At 39.9% G+C, this 20,565-nt stretch overlaps 1 protein-coding gene across 1 annotated transcript; it reads right to left on the reverse strand.

Moving 5' to 3' along the window:
- Positions 1-498: 498 nt before the first annotated feature.
- Positions 499-19,003, reverse strand: LOC146701219 (outer dynein arm-docking complex subunit 2-like). The gene is made up of 20 exons (XM_085468868.1): positions 18,890-19,003; positions 18,034-18,281; positions 17,614-17,771; positions 17,059-17,263; positions 16,816-16,922; positions 15,035-15,171; positions 14,556-14,669; positions 12,356-12,486; positions 11,842-11,887; positions 11,569-11,715; positions 11,019-11,228; positions 9,896-10,129; positions 7,790-7,900; positions 7,524-7,678; positions 4,452-4,632; positions 4,298-4,359; positions 3,545-3,659; positions 1,853-2,041; positions 1,422-1,643; positions 499-800 (listed from the first exon to the last, which is right to left on the reverse strand). The coding sequence occupies exons 2-20, from the start codon at positions 18,255-18,257 to the stop codon at positions 675-677; spliced, it is 2,874 nt and encodes a 957-aa protein (XP_085324994.1). The 5' UTR covers positions 18,258-18,281; positions 18,890-19,003; the 3' UTR covers positions 499-674.
- Positions 19,004-20,565: the final 1,562 nt, after the last annotated feature.

Consider the following 20,565-nt stretch of genomic DNA (forward strand, 5'->3'; position numbering starts at 1 on the left):
CAAAACATACATTGATTTATGTGTGGAAGAAGACAATGTAGCATTTTTTAAAGGAGAGAAAAGAAAAGAGCCAGCTGAGTCTATTATTGTTACCAGACAAGAATATAACTGCACCAAATTTTGGAAGATTAAATACAAGAAATTTTAATCTTTTGACAAAGTGATTAAGTGAAACATTTTGGATTTACTCAGTTTCGAATGATGAGATTTTCTGAAATGTAGATATATTTAAAATAAATACATTTTTAAAATAGACATTGAACAGGATACACTTCCTTTTCAACATGACACCCACCTTCAGAAGGCATGTGACGCTCCTTATTGGCCCACAGTTTTCACTGATCGATGTCTCAGGCCAAAGGGTTGAGTAATGAACCATGACGGCTCTGTAGGCACGTTCACTTATTCAACCTGAACTAAACTGAGAGCAAATTTTGGCTTTTAGGGAGAGGTGAAAGAGATACCTGTAAAGGAAAGAGGAGATGTTGATTCAAAGCAAAAAAAATATGAACAAATGAGATCTTCAAAGGTAGGAATTTTTTTTCTAACAATTAAATGGTCCAAACGAAATTTGATAAGCCTGGAAAAACACAGTTCTTTAAAGTAACACATTACATAACTGCGCTGATCATTTTTGTATAGTCCCTCTTACATATCCAGGGGTGTTGCTGTGATCAGTTTCTAAAAGTGAATAACTCAGCATTCCTGTTAGCCATGTACAGTAGTCGGATGCTGCGCACACAGCCGGCAGCAGCTTCTTGAAGCTCCTCGTCATCGGATCCCATCATGTGGATCAGTGGCTGTGGAAGTATACAGGACAGAGCTGACAACCAGCAGAAGAATGTATTCCCAACAAATCTCATTTACTAAAGAGTGTTTCTCAAAACTGAATTAAAACACCAGAAACACATCACATTTCAAAGCATGAGATGCATTATAATACACCAGTCCACACATCGGTGTGGTTAGCAAAGAAGCAGAGGCAAGGCATTCCTAGGATTTTCCCAGAAAAACCAGAAGATGAAGTGAGCTAGCCTGTGGATGAAAAAGCTGTGAACTTACAGAATAAGTCCGGTTAAAATCTAAAAAACTGCTGTTCTTCTACTTATAACCACATTATTTTGTAGAAAAATACAAAAGCAGTCTGCTCAGTGTCGAGGAGTGTGTGTGAAACATTTGTGTTTCATGTGATTAAAATCCAAATATACATTATGGAGTAGTGTTGCAACTCTTAACTGGTACATTAATAAGGGCAAACATAGACACAGATTTAAAAAGTATTTCTTAAATTGGCACATTCTTACCACCCGTTAAAAAAAATCTAATAAAAATGTAAGTCTAAATGGAGGAAACAAAAAAGCAGTTTGAATGTGACTGAATTTTGGAGTCAGATATCTAGGTACCACAGCACTGTAACTGACCTGAACTACTTCTTTTTCATGCATGGTAATACAGTTGTTGGGATTCCTTGACAGCTGATACAGGGCCATGGCTGTGCTCCGCTGTACCGAGCCTTCTTTCGACTTAAGGTTACGCACAAGTGGTGCCACAGCTCCAGCCTCACCAAATGATGCCCTATTGCTGCCCCACATGCAGCACTGTGCGATGGCATCAGCAAGATGGTGACGGAGCCTGTCATGAGTCTGGAGAGAAATAAGACGCTACTGAATCCCAGACAGCATTTTTTACATTGCCCAGAACAAGTTGTGTCTACTAATGCACCCCTCATTAGCTGGATTCATACAGCAGTGAGTGATTAAAGAGCACCTAAACTCAGCATAAAGACGGTATATGAATACTGACAACAACACTACAACCCTGTTGTTTTTCTCCAGCTGTGAGGTGTTCTTACTGTGTTAGTCAGCTTGGCCAGCGATGGGACAACCCCGAAATCAGTGAGGATTGCCAGGTTCTCCTCATCTTTGGCTATTTTGCAGATGGCAGCACAAATACTTGCCAGCACCTCATTGTTTGTTGAGCTCAGCAATTTAACAATCAGTTGGAATCCACCGATGAGCGAGCGTGCAGTTTCTCCTGCATCCTAGAGTCAAAAAGTCTGTTATTAGCTGCAAATGAACACAGAAGATGATCAATAGGGGAGCAGTCCTAAGAATCCAGTCCAGTGGATCCAGTGAATAAGTACTAACAAAGCCCGACCCTGTTTCCAGAAAATATCAGGATGCCTTTTAAAATGTAAATAAAAACAGAATGCAAGCATTTACATTTTTTTTCTTCCATCCATCCATCCATCCATCCATCCATCCATCCATCCATCCATCCATCTTCATCCGCTTTATCCGAGGCCGGGTCGTGGGGGCAGCAGCCTAAGCAAAGAGACCCAGACCTCCCTCTCCCCAGCCACCTCCTCCAGCTTATCCGGGGGAACACCAAGGCGTTCCCAGGCCAGCCGAGAGATATAATCTCTCCAGCGTGTCCTGGGTCTGCCCCGGGGCCTCCTCCCGGTGGGACATGCCTGGAACACCTCACTCAGGAAGCGCCCAGGAGGCATCCTTGTCAGATGCCCGAACCACCTCAGCTGGCTCCTTTCGATGTGGAGCAGCGGCTCCACTCTGAGCCCCTCCCGGATGGCCGAACTTCTCACCCTATCTCTAAGGGAGAGGCCAGCCACCCTTCGGAGGAAGCTCATTTCTGCCACTTGTATCCGCGATCTCGTTCTTTCGGTCACTACCCACAGCTCGTGGCCATAGGTGAGGGTAGGGGCGTAGATCGACCGGTAAATTGAGAGCTTTGCCTTTACACTCAGCTCCCTCTTCACCACGACGGACCGGTGCAGCGTCTGCATTACTGCAGCTGCAGCCCCAATCCGTCTGTCGATCTCCGGCTCCCTTCTCCCATCACTCGCGAACAAGACCCCGAGATACTTGAACTCCTCCACATTTTTTTTCTTTTTAATTTTAATTTTTATCTATCATCTATCTATCTATAAATCGATCTATCGATCTATCAACTTTCAAATCACTGAAGTGGACTCTGACAAACAACACGAGTAACTGATGCTTAAATTATTTTCTGTGTTAAAGCTCAATTTAACTGGAATCTACACTGGTCCAAAATATGGATTGGCCTTGCTAACCACACAACTTAGCATAACCTTGTTCAAATATTGGCACACAATAACAACACAAAAATGTCCAAACTGCTGAGCTAGAGGTTTAAAGGTGGTAGTCCACTGGATTTGGACACAGTGGGTACATCAATATTTAATTTACAGCATTTCATAAGTTTATATGTTTTCTATGCTTTTAACATACCACGGTTACAAATGAATATAATGTTATTCTGTGCATGGTTGCTCTGTCCTCTGAGCTACAGCCACCCCAACTGTGTGCCTCTGGAGCTGGTAGCATGTTCAGAGAAGATTTTCAGCTGGGAAATCAGAAGCCATGCCACAGGATATTTACTCAGTCTGGCAAAAACACTGCAGAACTCTTTGGTTTACAGGATAAATATGTGCTTCACTTCACACAAACAGGAGACACAAAAGATCCAGTTTTAAGTCACAGACAACTAAAGAAATACATACCTCTGCATTTTCAATGCATGCACAAAGAGCCCAAGCAGCACTAGACTGAACATCTGCACTGGGGGTTTTTAGCAGCGACCACACCAGACGGATTCCATCAAGCTGGTCAATGATTCTGAAGAGAGAGAAAGACATGGAAGTGTTGTGAGAAAAGAGGGAATGAAAGACGGAATGAACAAACAAATAAACAATTGTAAACACATTTTGCCCACTGTGTGAAACTCCCCACAGTAACTGGCTATATTTTATCATACTAACAATTTTTTATTGGGCTTTTTATCCCAAACACATGTAATGGGTTTATTGTTAGTTAGCACTAATAGATAACTAACAACGTGAATTCTGACATTAAGTTGTATTTAGGTTTAGGTATGTTAGTCTGACCAGCTCACCTCCTAACAGTGACTGCAGGCCGATAGTAAAACACTGGGAATTAAACCACAACCACATTTAACACAGCAGGTACAATAAACAAAGCTTTTAAAACCTGTCATTAAGCCGGGGATAACAGGGTAACCTACCTGCATAATTACAAATGTAAAAAACAGGAGATTTCTTGAAGCATCAATGCATGACCAGTTAATGATACCGTGTTTAGATCCTTGACTTGATGTCATTCTTTTGTAAAACGGTATGACCGTATTGTCAAGAATATGTGAGTGTATGAATATATGAGTCAGACACATCACATTTTAACAGGCAGTTTGTCTTGTGTAAATTGTACTTGTGATGTACAGAAAGAGACAGACTTACACCATGTTATCCTTATTTGTTGCACAGGCACCCACTGCTTTGGTAACATTCACAAGCAGCGCCTGGTTAGATTACAGGAAGATGAATCGGTAAAGGAGCAAGTTGTAAACATGGCATCACCATTAATGCAAAAATAGAAAAAAAATCTAGATACCTGGTTTGGGCTTGTGAGCAACTTAACTAGTGGTTTGATGCCTCCAAACTCACGGATGGCAGCCTTGTTAGCAGGTATCTGGGCAAATTCTCCCAGGGCTCCCACTACATTGACCAAGACTTCTTCGGGTTGATCAGTTAGTAGATTCACCAAGATCTCCAAGGCTTTGTACTCTTGAAACCTTTAAGGAAAGAAGACAAAACTGGGGTTGTATGATATCACTTAGAATAATTTAGCAATTAATTATATTAACCAAAGAATGTAAAACAACACTAAGAGTTTAGTAGTGTTTACCAGGTTGTGCTAGACTGGGAACTGTAAACATTTGTGCTACCATTGGCAGCAAAAAAATACATAGGTGGAAAGTCAGGGGATGAATAAAGTACTTCTTATCTCACTTTTTAATCCATTCACTAGTCTGAACCATGTCTGGACCACGGTGTGAAGTGGTTTGAACAACAGACTGATGACTATCACTATGTCTAGAACCCCATGCAGGGCATACTACTCAAACTTAGCATTGACTTAGTTGCATCTGCAAGCCACACTGCAACCCACCTCTACTCCCCTTCTCCTTTCATGCCGTTTCTGACTAAATCCAGCATGAAATACTAGGAAAACACATGCATATCTACAATGGGAAGAAAACCAAGTCAAAAATAAATGTAAAATGTCAACAGCCAGCACACTGTGTGGCTCCAGTTTTGCCTTTTAACTGCACCATGGAATCAATGTCTGTATTATCATTAATCAAGAAAATGGCTAATATGTGCTGCTGTCCAGACCATGTAAATCATCAGTCACAGAAAAGAAAAAAACATCCTGTTGTTTGCAGTGGGCCACAGGGTCTCATTTGACCATGAACTTAATGACGGAAAAGAGAAGAAAGTCGACTTCCCTCTCAATACTCCTGTAACAAAACATATTCAAAAATGATTGTCATTTCAGTACGCCACTCAGCCTGTGACTGATTCTGAAATGAGCGCATGCCCCTAAAACCCTGTTACCATTAACAGCCTTTCCTTTTTGACAGTAATGGCTCTGTCGCTTCATTCCAAACTTTTGCCTGACCTAGACATTTCAACCTCCTAAGACCCGCACTCCTCTACGGCATGCATTTTTCATTTCTCTTTGATATTTGGTCACATTGGGGCCTTATTTTTGTTTTTAAGAAAAATAAGAGCCACATATGAGGATATTCGTTTAAAATTTTGATAGAACAGTAGCAGTATAATGTCCTTGTAAGTGGATATCAGGCCCTTGTCGAGCAAAATTGAGTATTTTGGTCTAAATAACCCAAAATGTGATGTCCAAATATGTGGACGCCAGGTCCTAGAAGGTTAAGTGATAAGCCTGAGAGAGTTCGAAAAAACAGATCCACTTACACATTCAAGTGGGAATTAAAAACATTTGCTGTACATCATGCTGGTTTCCTCCCGAAGAGGCGGCCAATTTCACCTTCATTCATATCCAGCTGTGCATGTCATCCAAAAAACACAACATAACACAACACACGGAAACCAAACCACAAAATGAGAGAACGCTGTCAACCTTTGTGATAAGTTAAAGTTAGAGTGAGGACAACCAAAGTGTTTTTTAGTCTTTGTAGTGTCACTAAATGTGCTTTACATAAGATTAATGGCATCATTTCTTCTCCCATGGAGGTTATGTACGTGAAAGTGTTTGTGCGTGTGTGCATGCATGCATGTCATTCTTTCTGTAAACACTAAAATTGTTTTTATAATCCTTATAAAAATGTCTAAGGCTGTAGAGTGGGGTCATGTTTACTATCCATTAAAGTTTGGCTAACATCCTCCGAGGTCTCAAAGGTTGAGTTGATAATTAATTGGTCAAAAATTGGTAAATAGCTTCAAGTGTAGAGTGTATTGTCAACATAGAGAAAGTACCGTACAAAGACCTATTTAAAACTATGTTTGTTACTGCCATTGTTTGTATGATAACAGCATATAAGAGATTCTAAATATCACATTACTTTGGACCTCTCACCTCTCTTTCATGGTCAAATGTTCATAAAATGTCTTTTATGTCGTAAACTGCTTAAAATTCTACTGCCATTGTTTGTAGTGGAAACATTTAGGAAGTGATACTGGCATATGGGAATTCTAAATATTACTTTATAGTTTTCATCCAAATATCATGTAACATTTGACCTCTGACCTCACTTTCAAAGAACAAAGAAAACGATAGGAACAAAATACAATACTGTTTCCTTGAAAGTAAATACAGCCCAGAGAGTGAGCTGCCTTGGCTGAGGTTTGCACTGTCTGAGCGCTTCTTCTGTTATTATTATTATCATTATCGGTAGCTGGATAACTGTTTTATAGTGTGACAATTCATTAAGTGAGGCAGAGACCCTGTACTGACAACAAGTGTTTTAAGCTGCTAAATTAGTCATGGCCAGTTAAGCTTTCATTGTGTCAGTTATGATATATGAAGTGCAGAAAGCCTTGTGAGTGCTACTGAACCCTTTTTCTAATTATTTTTAGAATTCCACTAAAATCTGAACTACACATAAGAAAAAATGCATTTTCTCACCTCAGGAAAAAGCTTTCAACTTCATATAGTACTTTTTTTTTTTTAAATCATAACAATTATTACAACAGACTAGCTTATGAGTTCATTTGCTAAACTGAAGGGAATAACCAACACATCCTGATGTCTATGCAATCAGCATCCACGCTGATCCTTTTGTTTAGCTGTGCAAAAAACTGAAATCTATAAAAATAACATGTGGTGATGGTATAATGTCCCTCATGCACAGAAGTCGGCAGGATGCGTTCTATATCCACCGCTGCTACTCATGTGTTCACAGACTGCATCATTCTGGCAAACATATGTTCGAAAGGCATGGGCATATGTGGACGATTCAGTGTTTTACTGCTATCAAACTATTTCATCAAGAGATTTGTCAAAGTCATACTAATCTGTTACATCTAATAACGAACACTAAAAAGTTATGAATACATTGTTCTTTGTGTCTCTTTTATATTCTCTTTTAAAATCTGTGTGTGTTAATGAGTGGTACCGCTGTGCTGTCTGAGGTATTCATACTTAGTTACATTCTCCTGGCTTATGGAACATTTCCATATTGCTCCGGTAGCAGCAGCCAGAAGTTGCTTGTTGTCTGCTTTATGCAGCAGTGAGACCAGTGGCTGCAGACCTTTATACTTGCGCACCAGGTCACGGGTTTGCTTATCCTCTGCACACTGCAGAGCAAAAAGAAAGAAGTGAGAGCTATGTTAACACTGTATAGAACTCTTTTAGTCCAAATCCTTTATTCTCCAATGGATCCAAGACACAGACAAGAAACACGGTACCTTAAAGATAGCACTGGCACAGTGCATTTGTAGCTCATCGTTGTCACTGCTTAGGTTTCTGACCAAATCTTTGATCATGCCTAAAGTCTGAATGTCATTCCTGTAGCTCTCCTGTAGTGACACAAGAATAAACAGATCACATAACCATGAATGAACCATGAGGTGCTGTAGGGTTAGGCTCAGTGTGTCTCAGGCAGCAGCCAAGAGTGAAGGCCATGGAGGACCAATTGGTGGCTATTGAGGCTGGCGACTGAGTCCCAGCCTCCCAGTCTCCTCTCTAGTGGGGAAGGAGCCTGAACTAGTGTGTGAGGTTGAGAGATACTGGCTAGATATAGCCTCACCTCAACACATGGCTTGAGCTATGGAACCAGTCTCCTAGAGAAGGACTGGACTCTGTTCTAGTCTAGAGTTGCCTTCAATGGGAGGTGGTGGGCTGCGGTGGGCATCCTTGAATTAGAGTTTTAATCAGTGGACAAGAGCGTTTGATCCCTGCACCTGCAAGCCAGGGAATAGGTCCTGGATGTTGTTTGCGCTTGGAGTACCCAGTGTACCCATAGTATCCACCCTTCTTGGAGTTGCTGGGTGGTGTGCTCGACAGTGCTCTGTCTGGAGCCTCTGTTTTCCTACTAGGAGACTTCCACACTCATATAGGCAACAATAGTAAAACCAAATGGTGTTCTGTTATTGGACCTGCACTATATTGCCAAATGTATTCACTCATCTATCCAAATCACTGAATGTAGGTGTTCCAATCACTTCTGTGGTCACAGGTATATAAAATCAAGCACTTAGGAATGCACACTGTTTCTATAAACATTAGAAAGAAAGAATGGGTTGCTCTCAGGAGCTCAGTGAATTCCAGCGTTGCACTGTGATAGGATGCCACCTGTGCAACAAGTCCAGCCATGAATACTTCCTAGCTACTAGACAGCCGACAGTCAACTATTAGTGGTATTAGCTCAAGAACAGTGCATAGAGAGCTTCATGGATTTGTTTTCCATGGCCGAGGAGCTCCAATTAAGCCTTACATCTATAAGTGCAATGCAAAGTGTTGGATGCCATGTTGTAAAGCATGCCTGGAGTGAAAAATCATGCTTCTCTGGCTGGAAGAGTCTGGTTTGGTGGTTGGAGTGATACTTGACTAACTGCACTGTGCCAAGTGTAAAGTTTGGTGGATGGGGGATTATGGTGTGTGGTTGTTTTTCAGGACTTGGGCTTTGCCCCTTAGTTCCAGTAGAAGGAATTAAAAAATTTTCAGCATACCAAAGCATTTCTGACAAGTTCATGCTTCCAACTTTGTGGGGAGAGTTAAGGAAAGAATGACAATAAGTCAGAATTGTTTTGTGCTCATCCAGTGCTCTCCTATGTCACACATTTTGTTCATAACCTTTAAGCACAGAATTTGTATGAACAACCAAGCATCGGAAAGTTACGGTTCGTGGCACCCAGTATCTCATGTGGTCTTGTTGGCTGCAGGCGGTGGTCTCCAGCTCACACTGGAGCAATTCACAGTCGAGCATGAACCAGTGAATATGAGAATTAACTCCTACACGTCTAAGGCCATGGCCATCAGCAGAAATAGGGTAAATATTTTGACCCCTCCAGATAAGGGGCTCGTTGCTGTCCCAAGTGGAGGGATTCTTGTTCCCTTGATTGAGGGAAGACAGGGGCAGAAGATTGACAAATAGATTGCGGCTGCTGTACTCGTCCGTCGTGGTCAAGAGAAAGCTAAATGTGAAAGCAAAGCTGTCGATTTACCGGTCTATTTACGTCCCTACCCTCACCTATGGTCACAAGCTTTGAAACTAGTAGAAAACCAGCAGAAACTAAAAACTAAACATTTTTAAACAACAACAAAGAAAATGTAAATAAGAAAGTTAACTCTGAAACTAAATTTTAATTTTTTTTAAAGTTAAAATGAAATAAAAATAAAAACTAATTAGAAAATGCAAAACTATTATCAGTTCTATAAATGTATTTACAATAAAAAAGAAAGGGAAATTACTGGCATTGTCATTTAATAAAAATGATTTGCAGTATTTGTTTTAACACTTTGAATAGATGTTTTAATTTGACGACTTGTTGTCAATCCTAGGCCCCTCTCACCTCTGAAGCACATTCCTGTAGGGTGCCAACCACTGGAATAAGCATTTTCTGAAGTGGAGACTTGAGCAGGCGTCCCAGCAGAGGGATACCCCCAGCCTTCCGAATGGCCTTCTTGTTCTTGGTGCTCCTGCTGCAGCTCCATAATGCTAAAGCCCCACAACAGGCCACCTCTATATCCTCCTCCTGGCTGGGAGTAAGGCTGGCGAAATTAGGAAGGCAGTCCAGCAGCTTTACCTGATTGAAGATATAGACACCCCAAAACTTACATGTATATAAACACACAGATGAAGCTGTGTGCAGACAAGCAAACACACTCTGTATTTAATCTGATATTCTCTACATATAAGATCTGTGAGCCTAACACAAATTCAAGAACTAAACTCAAAAAATTTATTTGCTAGATTTGGGTAATAATTGATGGTTCCAGATGGAAATAGCTCATTTTTGGTCATGATGGGTGGGATTAAAGTTCTGTTACTAGAACATTTCATTCAGGGAGAATTAAAACAACAGAGAAGTTAGGAGTGGAAAACTGTCAGGATAGATGTTGATGCTGAAAAGCCCAGTGTGACCATTTAAAGCCATCATTCTGTGTTCATTTGATTTGGAGCTGAACAAAATAAACAAGACATGGTGGCTAAATTAGGAAGGCAGTCCAGTCAAAGATCCCTCCATCAATAATCACAAATGCAGGTCAGAGGATGTAGGAGACATTCTATCTGGTACCCAGCACCCACTTTCTAATTTAAAAAAAAAACTGATGACCACTATCAGGCATCTATTGTGTGAAAAGGGAACATAATTCTTTACTTCAAGGAAGCCAAAACAACAAAAAAAAAACCTTTGAACTATGTTAATATATGGATTTCATCAGAATAAAACAGAATTTTTCTCAAAGTTTTCAGGTTTTCTGAGGTTATTACAAAGAAATACTACATCATAAATAAGCTGACCTGTGTTTTCAAGGAAAATCTGCCACTGTTGGACATTTTTCGTTATTACCAGTACAGAAAGATCAGGCTCAAATCTGCAGTGTTTTTTCCTGCTGCATTCCTCACCATGGGATTGTAGAGCTTGAGCCATGTCACACTCTGAACTTGCATTTTACTGTGCTTACACTCACCAGTTTATTGATACCACCATATAACCTGACATTTCTTCTTGCTCTGCGGAACTTGGCCACGTTAGCGATGGTCTCGGCAGCTAAGGCCTTCAGTTCCTTGACTGGTGAGTCCAGGATCTTCACTATGCTCTGCACGCCTTTCATGTCAACAATAACCCGACGGATTTGCGAGTTGTGGCTGATGGTTCTCAGTATTTTTAGAGATCCGATCTAATCACAAGAACACACATTAATATTAAATATAACCAGTTAAAAATTATGTTTGTTTTATGATAAAGAAACTTATGCCTACAAGAGGTCTCTAGTAGCCAAAAAAGTAGCAAAACTTTCCACTAAAAGTAGATAAAATGTTGCAGTACAACCCAGTTGAAAAGCACCAACCCACACATCTCATTAGGAATGCTATAGAATAATTGCTACCCCATTTTTTAAACAGCATGCTTTCTACCTTGCACTCATGTTTCTGAAACTAAAACACAGGCTGGCACACATGGCCAGCTCTGTTCATGCCAGCAGGCCATGCAGGTCCAACTTTGTCATGGCAACTCACTTTGCATTTGTGTTCATCTGTATCCAGCAAGTTAAGGAGGACTTTAAGGCCACCTGTGTCCTGGATAGCCATTTGGCATGACTCCTGCATCAAATTAAAGTCCATCATGGCACAAAGAGTGTCAACAGTGACTATCTGGTCACCATCCTGAAACAATAATTTCAAACACAAATGAATTAAAAAGTAGGAGAGGAGGAAATAACATTAAGAATTCTCCATTCTCTTATACTGCTCTTCCCTCTTACTCTGTTGTTTTTTTTCATAATGTTACACATCCTCCTCTTCAGAACTCTTATGGCCTTTATTTTCCTCTGTTTTACTGTAATGATGTGAAATAAGACTCATTATACCTACTTCTATTTTGAGATGGTCATTTTTCTGGCATAATCATTATTTAACAATTCAGGACAGGGTTCAGCATTTTTTAAGCAATTAAGATTAAAAAGACCAGTTTCTCCTCAGATGGGTACAAATATCCTGAGGTAAAGCTGCAACAGCTCAGCCCTTGCTAGATCTATTTATCAATCAAAGACCAAATTTGATAGATCTTTTGGGGATTCTTTTCTCATACTTATTCCTAAGTTTTGTGTTTAGCAGAGAGCAAAGAGGGTTTCCCTTGAATTTCTAAACCATATAACGATGTTTTTATAACATCTTAGCAGATACACTAAACACATGCATTAAAGACTTGGCATCATGGTCATCAAAGTTCATCTGCTCTTCAAGAAGAATACCTGCAATGCAATGAATATTCAGAAGAATTCTTAAGTGAGGAATCATCACATACCCACATGTAGACAAGATACCACTTGGTCTTGGTTCATATATGTTCCTACGTGTTGTGTGCAGCTCAAGCTGTAGTTGCTCATTCACAGTCTTTTCCTTTTTTGTTGATAGTTCTTGAACTGCAGAAGCCTGCTGGTAAGGGGGAAAGCGAGAAGTTGAAGAATGAGTGTAAATACCTCTTCCAATTTGCAACAAAACAAGCGAAATTTGACTGTAAAGTGCTTTGTAGTCTGACTGTACATTTCTCAAATTCTTGCTTATATAAAAAAAGCTATTCTGATTAAGCTGATTAGCATTTCTTTGACTTCTTGTCAATCAGCGTGCTGTATTTTCCATCCATTTTTGCAACTCTATGTCTGACAAAGTCTTGGTCATGCCACTCAAGGAAGACTCATATAAAAACCACGAAAGAGTAAAAAGTTATAATTAAAAACACAAAATTGACATAAGAGCCCGTACTCAACAATATATTGACTTATTTATTTGGGCTGTGTTTGTGCATTAGCTAGAGCCAAGCATGCCCAATTGCTTTTTTCATTGGCTTGTGTTTTATAAAACACAAAGTGCTATTGGAAACGTATGTCAATATACAAACCCACAGTTTGACTTTATAGGCTAACCAACTTTCTCCAGTTCTACTATATGAGAAATGGACAAATTCGTACTTGTCTGCCTGGAACTCAAAAGTACTACAGGAAATTAGCCCTGTTGTTCTCAGCCAACTTTGGTGGTTTCTCCCATTGATACTTGGGGACGTCTAGTCCATATGCGGCACAGATGTTTCCTATACACAATGTCTCTGTGCTGTCCTTTTTTTGCTTTTAGCCTTTATTTGGACAGATGCAGTGAAGAAAGACAGCAAAGCAGGGAGAGAGAGAGGGGGGTTGGTTTCACGGACTTCAGGTGGAGACCTCAATGCACTGTAAGGAGTTTTTTATGTCTTGGCATCAATGCCACCTATCACCTCCTGTGGCCAGCTTATTATTCCATCAATACATATGCCCTATCAGCATATGATCTTATTCCTGCTGTTCAGTTTGCTTTTCAGAACCTTTTTTACCTTCTAGAGGTACTTGGCTATGGCAGGCCTTCACTTCACCTCAGTTCCCACTGGCCTGTGGGATAAGAAGGTACTTGCAGCTGCACTTTTTATCTGATATTCTATCTTCTAGCAAGTTTGGATCACCTTCCCTCTCTTTGCAGCTATTCGCCTACACGTTCCCAGTCTGAATGACATCTTGATATCCTCGCTAATGATCCTGGTGATGTAATGTTCCCTCACTGATGGGATTTTGCCAGTGAGCCGGGGGACTCCTGCTCTTGGTTGAGTGGCTACTTGAGGTTGGGCACAATCTTTTTCCTCTGATAAAGATTAGATCCTTCTGTCCCTGTAGGCAGCTGGGTATCAACTAGTTCAATTCTGCTGGTCTCTTTTACTACAGTTGGTTCATTATGTCCATATTGCTCACTACTGTTTCCACTGTGCAATAGCCTCTTAAACTCCAGCTTCATCTTTTATTGATGTCATTGCAGTGAGCTGCCAGGTGCTTCTTGGGCAGTGTGGATGTTGGCTTTTGTGTTCATCCATAGTTCCCACATGTGTTAAAGATAACTGATCTCTTACTGCATTGGCTGGAATAGTAGCATCCATCAATTCTGTGTTGTCAGTCCTTGTCCATGTATAAGGCATACATGGACAAGTAGTAGTTCCAGTAGTCCACTTATCATCAGTATATCTGGGCATATATACAGATGTATAGTCTTGCACTATTGCAAAAAATTCACATTCATTCACTCAGCTTAAATGGCTGAGAGTAGTACAACATGCTAATATAAACTGGGAGTTGGTGCAGACTATTGACTGATTAGCAAAGTCTGATAAAAAGTAAAAAAAACAGGGACACTGCAGGTTCATATACTAACAACTGCTCAATCATTGAAGTCATGTCCAGAAGCATACCCTGCTTTGCTGTCTGTTTGGTCTCTAACGAAATTTTTTAGCCTGGATTACAGAATCCCAACTCTGTGTACAGATATGAATCACACAGCATCAGTCATAAAATCACAGGATTAGAGAGAAGGTTCATAAGACAAAGAGGCATTTGAGAACCCACACACTTTTGCTTAGAGAGTTACAATTCACAGCAAAAAAAAAGACACACCTTAATGTGTTTATGTTAATTGCTATAATTCTACTCTACCTGGTTTATTTTATCAGCAAAATGTGGAGATCTGCTCTTCAGAAGTGTTACCAGGTCTTCATAAGCATCACTTGTTCGCTCATATCCATTCTCCTCCCCCTCCTGTTTTATGCCCTGTGAAAACAAAGTTAAATTAACTTTTTTTTATTCCAAAAACCACAATTTATTGTGGCTCACATGTCAGCTGTTGTTAGTTAAAGTTACAGTTGAGCTGAGGTTAGAACATATCTGAAAGCTTGTGTGAAAATGAAATGATTATGTTTTAAGTCATATTTACATAGAAATATAAAAGATCACAATGTGGACCACACTGCCTTTCTACGGAAGAGGATTAGGGCCACTGGAAAAAAAATCTGAGAAAAAAGTTAGAATTCTGACTTTTTTCTCAGAATTCAGGAAAAGAAGAAAAAAAAAGACGTGCCCACTTTTTTTTTCCAGTGGCCCTAATCCTCTTCCGTACCTTTCACTTCTAGTCTTACCCCATTGAGAAAACTCCCAGCAGTGCTACAGGTAATGTAGAGGGTTTCAGTGTCACAGGGCTCAATCACAAGGTAGCAAATGTCACCCTGCACCTGTCTCCACAGGGGGGCACGATAGCCATTTGAAAATTGAAAGTCTGAAAACAAAAACAAGAAAGCCAACTTAATAACCTTGGAAATGGTTAAAGGTACAGTCCGTTGATTTTCGAGTTTATTTCACAGAAAAAAAGAATTCAGCTTCAAGCCTCATCTCCTGAACTCAAGTTAGGGTTCTAACCAGGGTTCATACGCATTTTTGAGCATCAAATTCAAGCACTTTCAAGGTCCATTTTCAAGCTTTTCCAGCACATTACCAAAAAAAAAGAATGCCTGTTTCACTTTGCATCACCTCAGTAAGACCATGTAAAAATTAAAACAAACCATCTTAGGTCGACTTAAATGTACTTTGTGCCTCTTGTTAAAACAGAGAAAAATGCACCACACAAAAATACTGAAAAAGGAAATGGTTGCCTTATATGCATATAGTATACAAACTCAAACACATTTCTCTTAAAAATTAAGATATGCAAATGTGAACAAATGAACTTGTTAGAGATATTCATCTCCACTTGAAAAAAACAACAACCCCACAAAACAAGAAAACTGCACCAAACACCACAATAATACACAGCAAGGCCAAATTAATAAGTCTCTTATCAGGTATTGATGCTTCTTTCCTATGTGACACAAAAATAGGAGACAGATGTTTGTTTTTTTTAAGCACCCATGCCCAGAAAAATGGGGGCAAAAGGGAGGAGATCGCGTTTAATCGGTTATAACAAGAGGTCAGAAATATAAGTGCCGACGTGAGTAGTGTCCATAGAAACCTCCGAATCTCAGCCAGAAAATCATGTAAACCATTTCAACAACAACCAAACAAAGCGAAGATACCAAACAGTTAAAAGAGCAGCTATGTCACCATGAATCTGTGGACAGGTAATATCCATATTTTGATTTATGATTTTCTGGAGTTAAAGGTGTTATATGCTATAAAATACTTTTAAATAAATTAGGTGAAGGGACTTTAAGAATGCACAAGCATCTACCTAAAATCTATTTATTTAGTCTATCATCTGTGATATAATTATGCAAAATTATAATGTGTTGTTCATCTCCCTTAAACAAACAGGCAGCCTTAAAGTATGAAATATTAATATATTAAAACACTTAAATTTCTCTGCTGTCTTGCTCATAGAGGGGCTGTCTGATTGTTGAGGTTTTCTCTGTATTATTTTAGGTGCTTAGCTTACAAAATAAAGGTGATGGTTGTGATTTGGCACTATATAAATTGTTTTGAATTAAAGTAAAAATATAGTGTGTAACAATTTTCTTTTTACGCAAACAGTAGTTGAACCACACCAGCTGGTGCAGCCATCATGGGGCACAGTCTAAATTTCATGTTTTTGATGTTTTCTACAGTAGCTAATCTACTGACATCTAACAGTGCAGCATGATATCATTGGTTATGATGTCTATAGTTATACTTGCAATATAAATCGGATTTGAATGGGGTTTTTTTGTTTGTTTGCTTTTTCTGTAGAATAGAATAAAATGTGTCATTATGTGTGCATGCTGCTAAATGCAATGCAATGAAGCAAAATACCTGAGCTGAAAAATGACTTTGTAAACTGGAATCTGTCTCTCATGTCTTTGAGAGCAGCAGAACACAGCTTTTATGCAGCATTAGAGTTAACAGTGACTGCTTTCCTCGTATTCCAGTAAAATGTGGAACTGATTCAAACCTGATGTGTATCGCAGCGACTTCAACAGCCCTTTATCCCCTCCACCGCAGAACATTTGAAGGATTTCCACTTCATTCTTCACTGCTTTGGGGTTCAGCCTTACTTGTCTTTTGTGAATATTAAGGAAAACAAAACAATAATTCATTAGTAGTTACTTTTTTCAATATGCTTCCTAGTCCAATCAGATAGGCTGTTTCAAATGTGCTTGAACATGTCTAAATGGAAATATTGTGGAGCACTCACTCTGATATGTCTTTAAGAAGCTTGTCAAGGATCTGTTTGTCCATGTCTTGGAACAACTGAAACAGTTTGACCTTGACCTCCAAGTCCTTAGATAAGCCTTCCTCCTTCGTCCTGTCTACCACACTTACTGCATCGTCATGGGCTTCTATCGCCAGGTCAGAGGAAAAGCTCCTACCAAGAATCTTAACCAGGGGCTCTTTGTTTTCTGAACAACAAAAGAGGGGAGGTTTAGCGATTCAAATTCAAATGCTATGAGTTGGATTCATTCTGAACTATAAAAACAGCTGGCTTTGACTGTACTTTGTTTCTTTTCAAAACTAAGCTAATATTATCTCTCCATAACAAATCCACTGGCAGTATGAAATAAGTATTACTATATTCATCATGTGTCCATCTGTTAAAGAAATATATATTAGTTCAGAGAAAGAATTACCAATGGTGGCATAATTGGATGGCTGTACAGAGTAACAAGGAGGACAAACACATTAAGTCTGTGGGTTATGGAGGAATGCTGGTGGTTGGACTGCTTAGGATGCAAATTGGACTCAAATTTACCTTCTAGACATGCCCGAACCTCCACCAACTTCTTATCATCTGCCAGATGAAGCAGTTTAGAGAGCTGGCTGAAGCTGCGTACATAAACAGTCGGTGGAGAGAGCTGCAGGAGTGGATGGCCCTCACTATCTCTTTCGTGGGACTGAACATCTGAGTCACTGAGTAGGAAATAAAACAAAAAAGAAACTTTAATTGCCTGAAATGCTTAATGGAGATCTGAGTCTTTGTTTTTGTACTTCTGATGAAATACAGTGGAACGTTCTCAATCTTACTGAAGCTGAAAAACAAATTAATTACAGTCCACATGCAGCTTTGAGTATGTCTAAGGTAAAAACATTTGGAGACCATGGTGACAGCAAATCCTGCACAGACACATAATACTGAGAGCCAGCCAGCTGCCCACTTCATGATTAGACCAACCTGATGTCGTAGTCTGTTTTGAAATCAGACGCCACTAAAGTGGTACTCCACTGGAGTGGCTCCTCAAACACATGTTCAGCTTCCTGTGGGTGTTGGGAACTAAAGTGCTCCACAAAGTGCAGGATTTCTTTCAACAAGGACTCATTCATTGGTGTGGATGCCAGCTTTGCAGTACTGGAGCTGACCATGGTCCATTGGGCAGCCCTGGTCAATGATATCCCCATCGCTGTGTCTGGGATACTCTAAAACTTAACATTAACAAAGGAACCATTTAAAACAGCCTTTTAAGTCTTGGTTTGCTTGTTGGATATGACAGGAAATAAATAAATATTTCTGGATGGATTCATGGATAATTTTTAAAAAAAGAAGACAGATGCTTGCACTGGTATCATGATGGCCATAGTGGGTCATTCAAATAAATGGCATGTACTATATACACTATATAATCCCCTCCCTCCTCCCATCATTATTATAGCTAAATAAAATCTAGAGAGCCAGACCCTTACGTCTGTGTTAGCTGCAGAACTTTAACAAAAGAAAGACATATCCAACAATCAAAACTCGCTAGAGGACAGCAATGCAAAAATAAACAAGTAATGTATTATAATAACGGCGTTAACGAGACTGTGAAGAGCACCAGCACACTTTCTTGGGACAGGAGTGACTACAGTTAAGCGTATTTTTATGCTACAGAGTCCCGTTATTAGAAAAGCCGATGGTCTTCAGCTAATATTAGATACAACAACTGAAACCACACCGAGGTATTCCTCATTAATTCACCATGAAGCAAGTCTCTTCCGCTGTCTGTCATGACGTTATGACTATCTGTTTTTTACCTGTATTAGTACAAACTTACCGTGTATTTTAACTTGCTTTACAACACCTTTACTGGTAGCTAGTCAACCACAGTGTCCATAGAAACAAGACCACTATCGGCTCTAGTAAGTGCCCCTCCCACTTTTGTTGCCATGACACTGGTAAACGAAACGGCAAGCGAGTTAAGTCAAAATTCACAAAACCAATTGTTTCAGTTGACACATGACGATAGAAAACGACTTTTTATATAGAGAAGAAGAAGAAGAAGAAAGGTGGTGTCAAGTGTTGTTGTTGTCACTTACTGAAGTTGGCAATCTTTTCAGCTGCTGGTGAACATGTTAGGAGCCTACAAGTCATGTCCTACGACCCAATCACTTACTGTATTCAAATTCAAATTTTATTTGTCACATACACAGTCATACACAGCACGATATGCAGTGAAATGCTTAGACAACTGCTCGTGACCTAAAATAAAAGACTATGAATAGGATAGGAAATAAATATGAAAATAAAAAAAAAAGAAAGTTAAAAATAAAATAACTGTACAACAAAATACACAATATAGAAAATATATAAGAATATATGAAGAAATATAGAACAATAAGAGCAGCTGTACAAGTAATAAATGGTAATGAAAGAAATGTAATGTCCAGGGTTGTGCAATCCACATATTTAAGTGTCTTGTGCAGTGCAAAAATGCTTAAAAGTGATTTATTTAAGTGACGTGTGACTAAGTGAGTGATTTGATTAGATGACCACGCAGTGTAGTTGTGAAGTGCCCACTAGTGTAAACAAATGTCCGGAATGTCCAGTGTGTGTGTAAGAACCATATGTGTGGGTCAGTATTATGTGGTGATGTGATTGAGAGACCGTATCGCCTGCGGGAAGAAGCTCCTCCTCAGTCTCTCTGTGTTGGTCTTCAGGGAGCGGAATCGCTTTCCTGACCTCAACAGAGAGAACAGTCTGTTGTTGGGATGGCTGAGGTCCTTCACAATCTTCCTGGCCTTGGTCCAGCACCGCCTGCTGTAGATTGAGTGCAGGTCAGGGAGCTCGAAGCGGATGGTGCGCTCAGCTGACCGCACAACCCTCTGTAGAGCTCGTCGTCTGTCCTGCATGGTGATGTTCCTGAACCAGGTTGAGATGTTTCCCGTCAGGATGCTCTCTATGGTGCACGAGTAAAAGTTCCTGAGCACCTTGGAGGGCAGTTGGAAGTCTCTCAAGCGTCTGAGGTGGTAGAGACGCTGACGGGCCTTTTTCACCACGGTGTTGATGTGACAGGACCATGACAGGTCCTGCGTGATGTGAACTCCGAGGTATTTGAAGCTGTCCACTCTCTCCACTGGGCACTCGTTGATGACGGGGGTCTGGTAGTTCCTCTCCTGCTTAGTGCTGAAGTCCACTATCAGCTCCTTTGTCTTACTGACGTTTAGAAGGAGGTTGTTCCTCTGGCACCAGTTCTCCTGTACTGTACTACTTTGTTATTTTAATGATCACAGAAGTGTAGTAAACTTTTCACGGATAATATTTGTGTTTAGTAAGTCACATAAACCAGTAAAATAAAAAGCTATGAAATGTTCAGGATTTAGCCTGTGGAAGGTTAGTGTGTAACAAATGAGATAATTATAAAAATCACTCTGTGTGATAGTTTGCATGTGAGAGGTGTATGAAAACACAGCTGCTGGGTGATCTTATGTGTGTTGGGAAATAATTTATAAT

This window comes from Copadichromis virginalis, linkage group LG9 (assembly GCF_057382275.1).
Source record: "Copadichromis virginalis isolate Kocher_CV1m ecotype Utaka linkage group LG9, C_Virginalis_male_GT1.1, whole genome shotgun sequence".
In the NCBI taxonomy this organism is placed as follows: Eukaryota; Metazoa; Chordata; class Actinopteri; order Cichliformes; family Cichlidae; genus Copadichromis; species Copadichromis virginalis.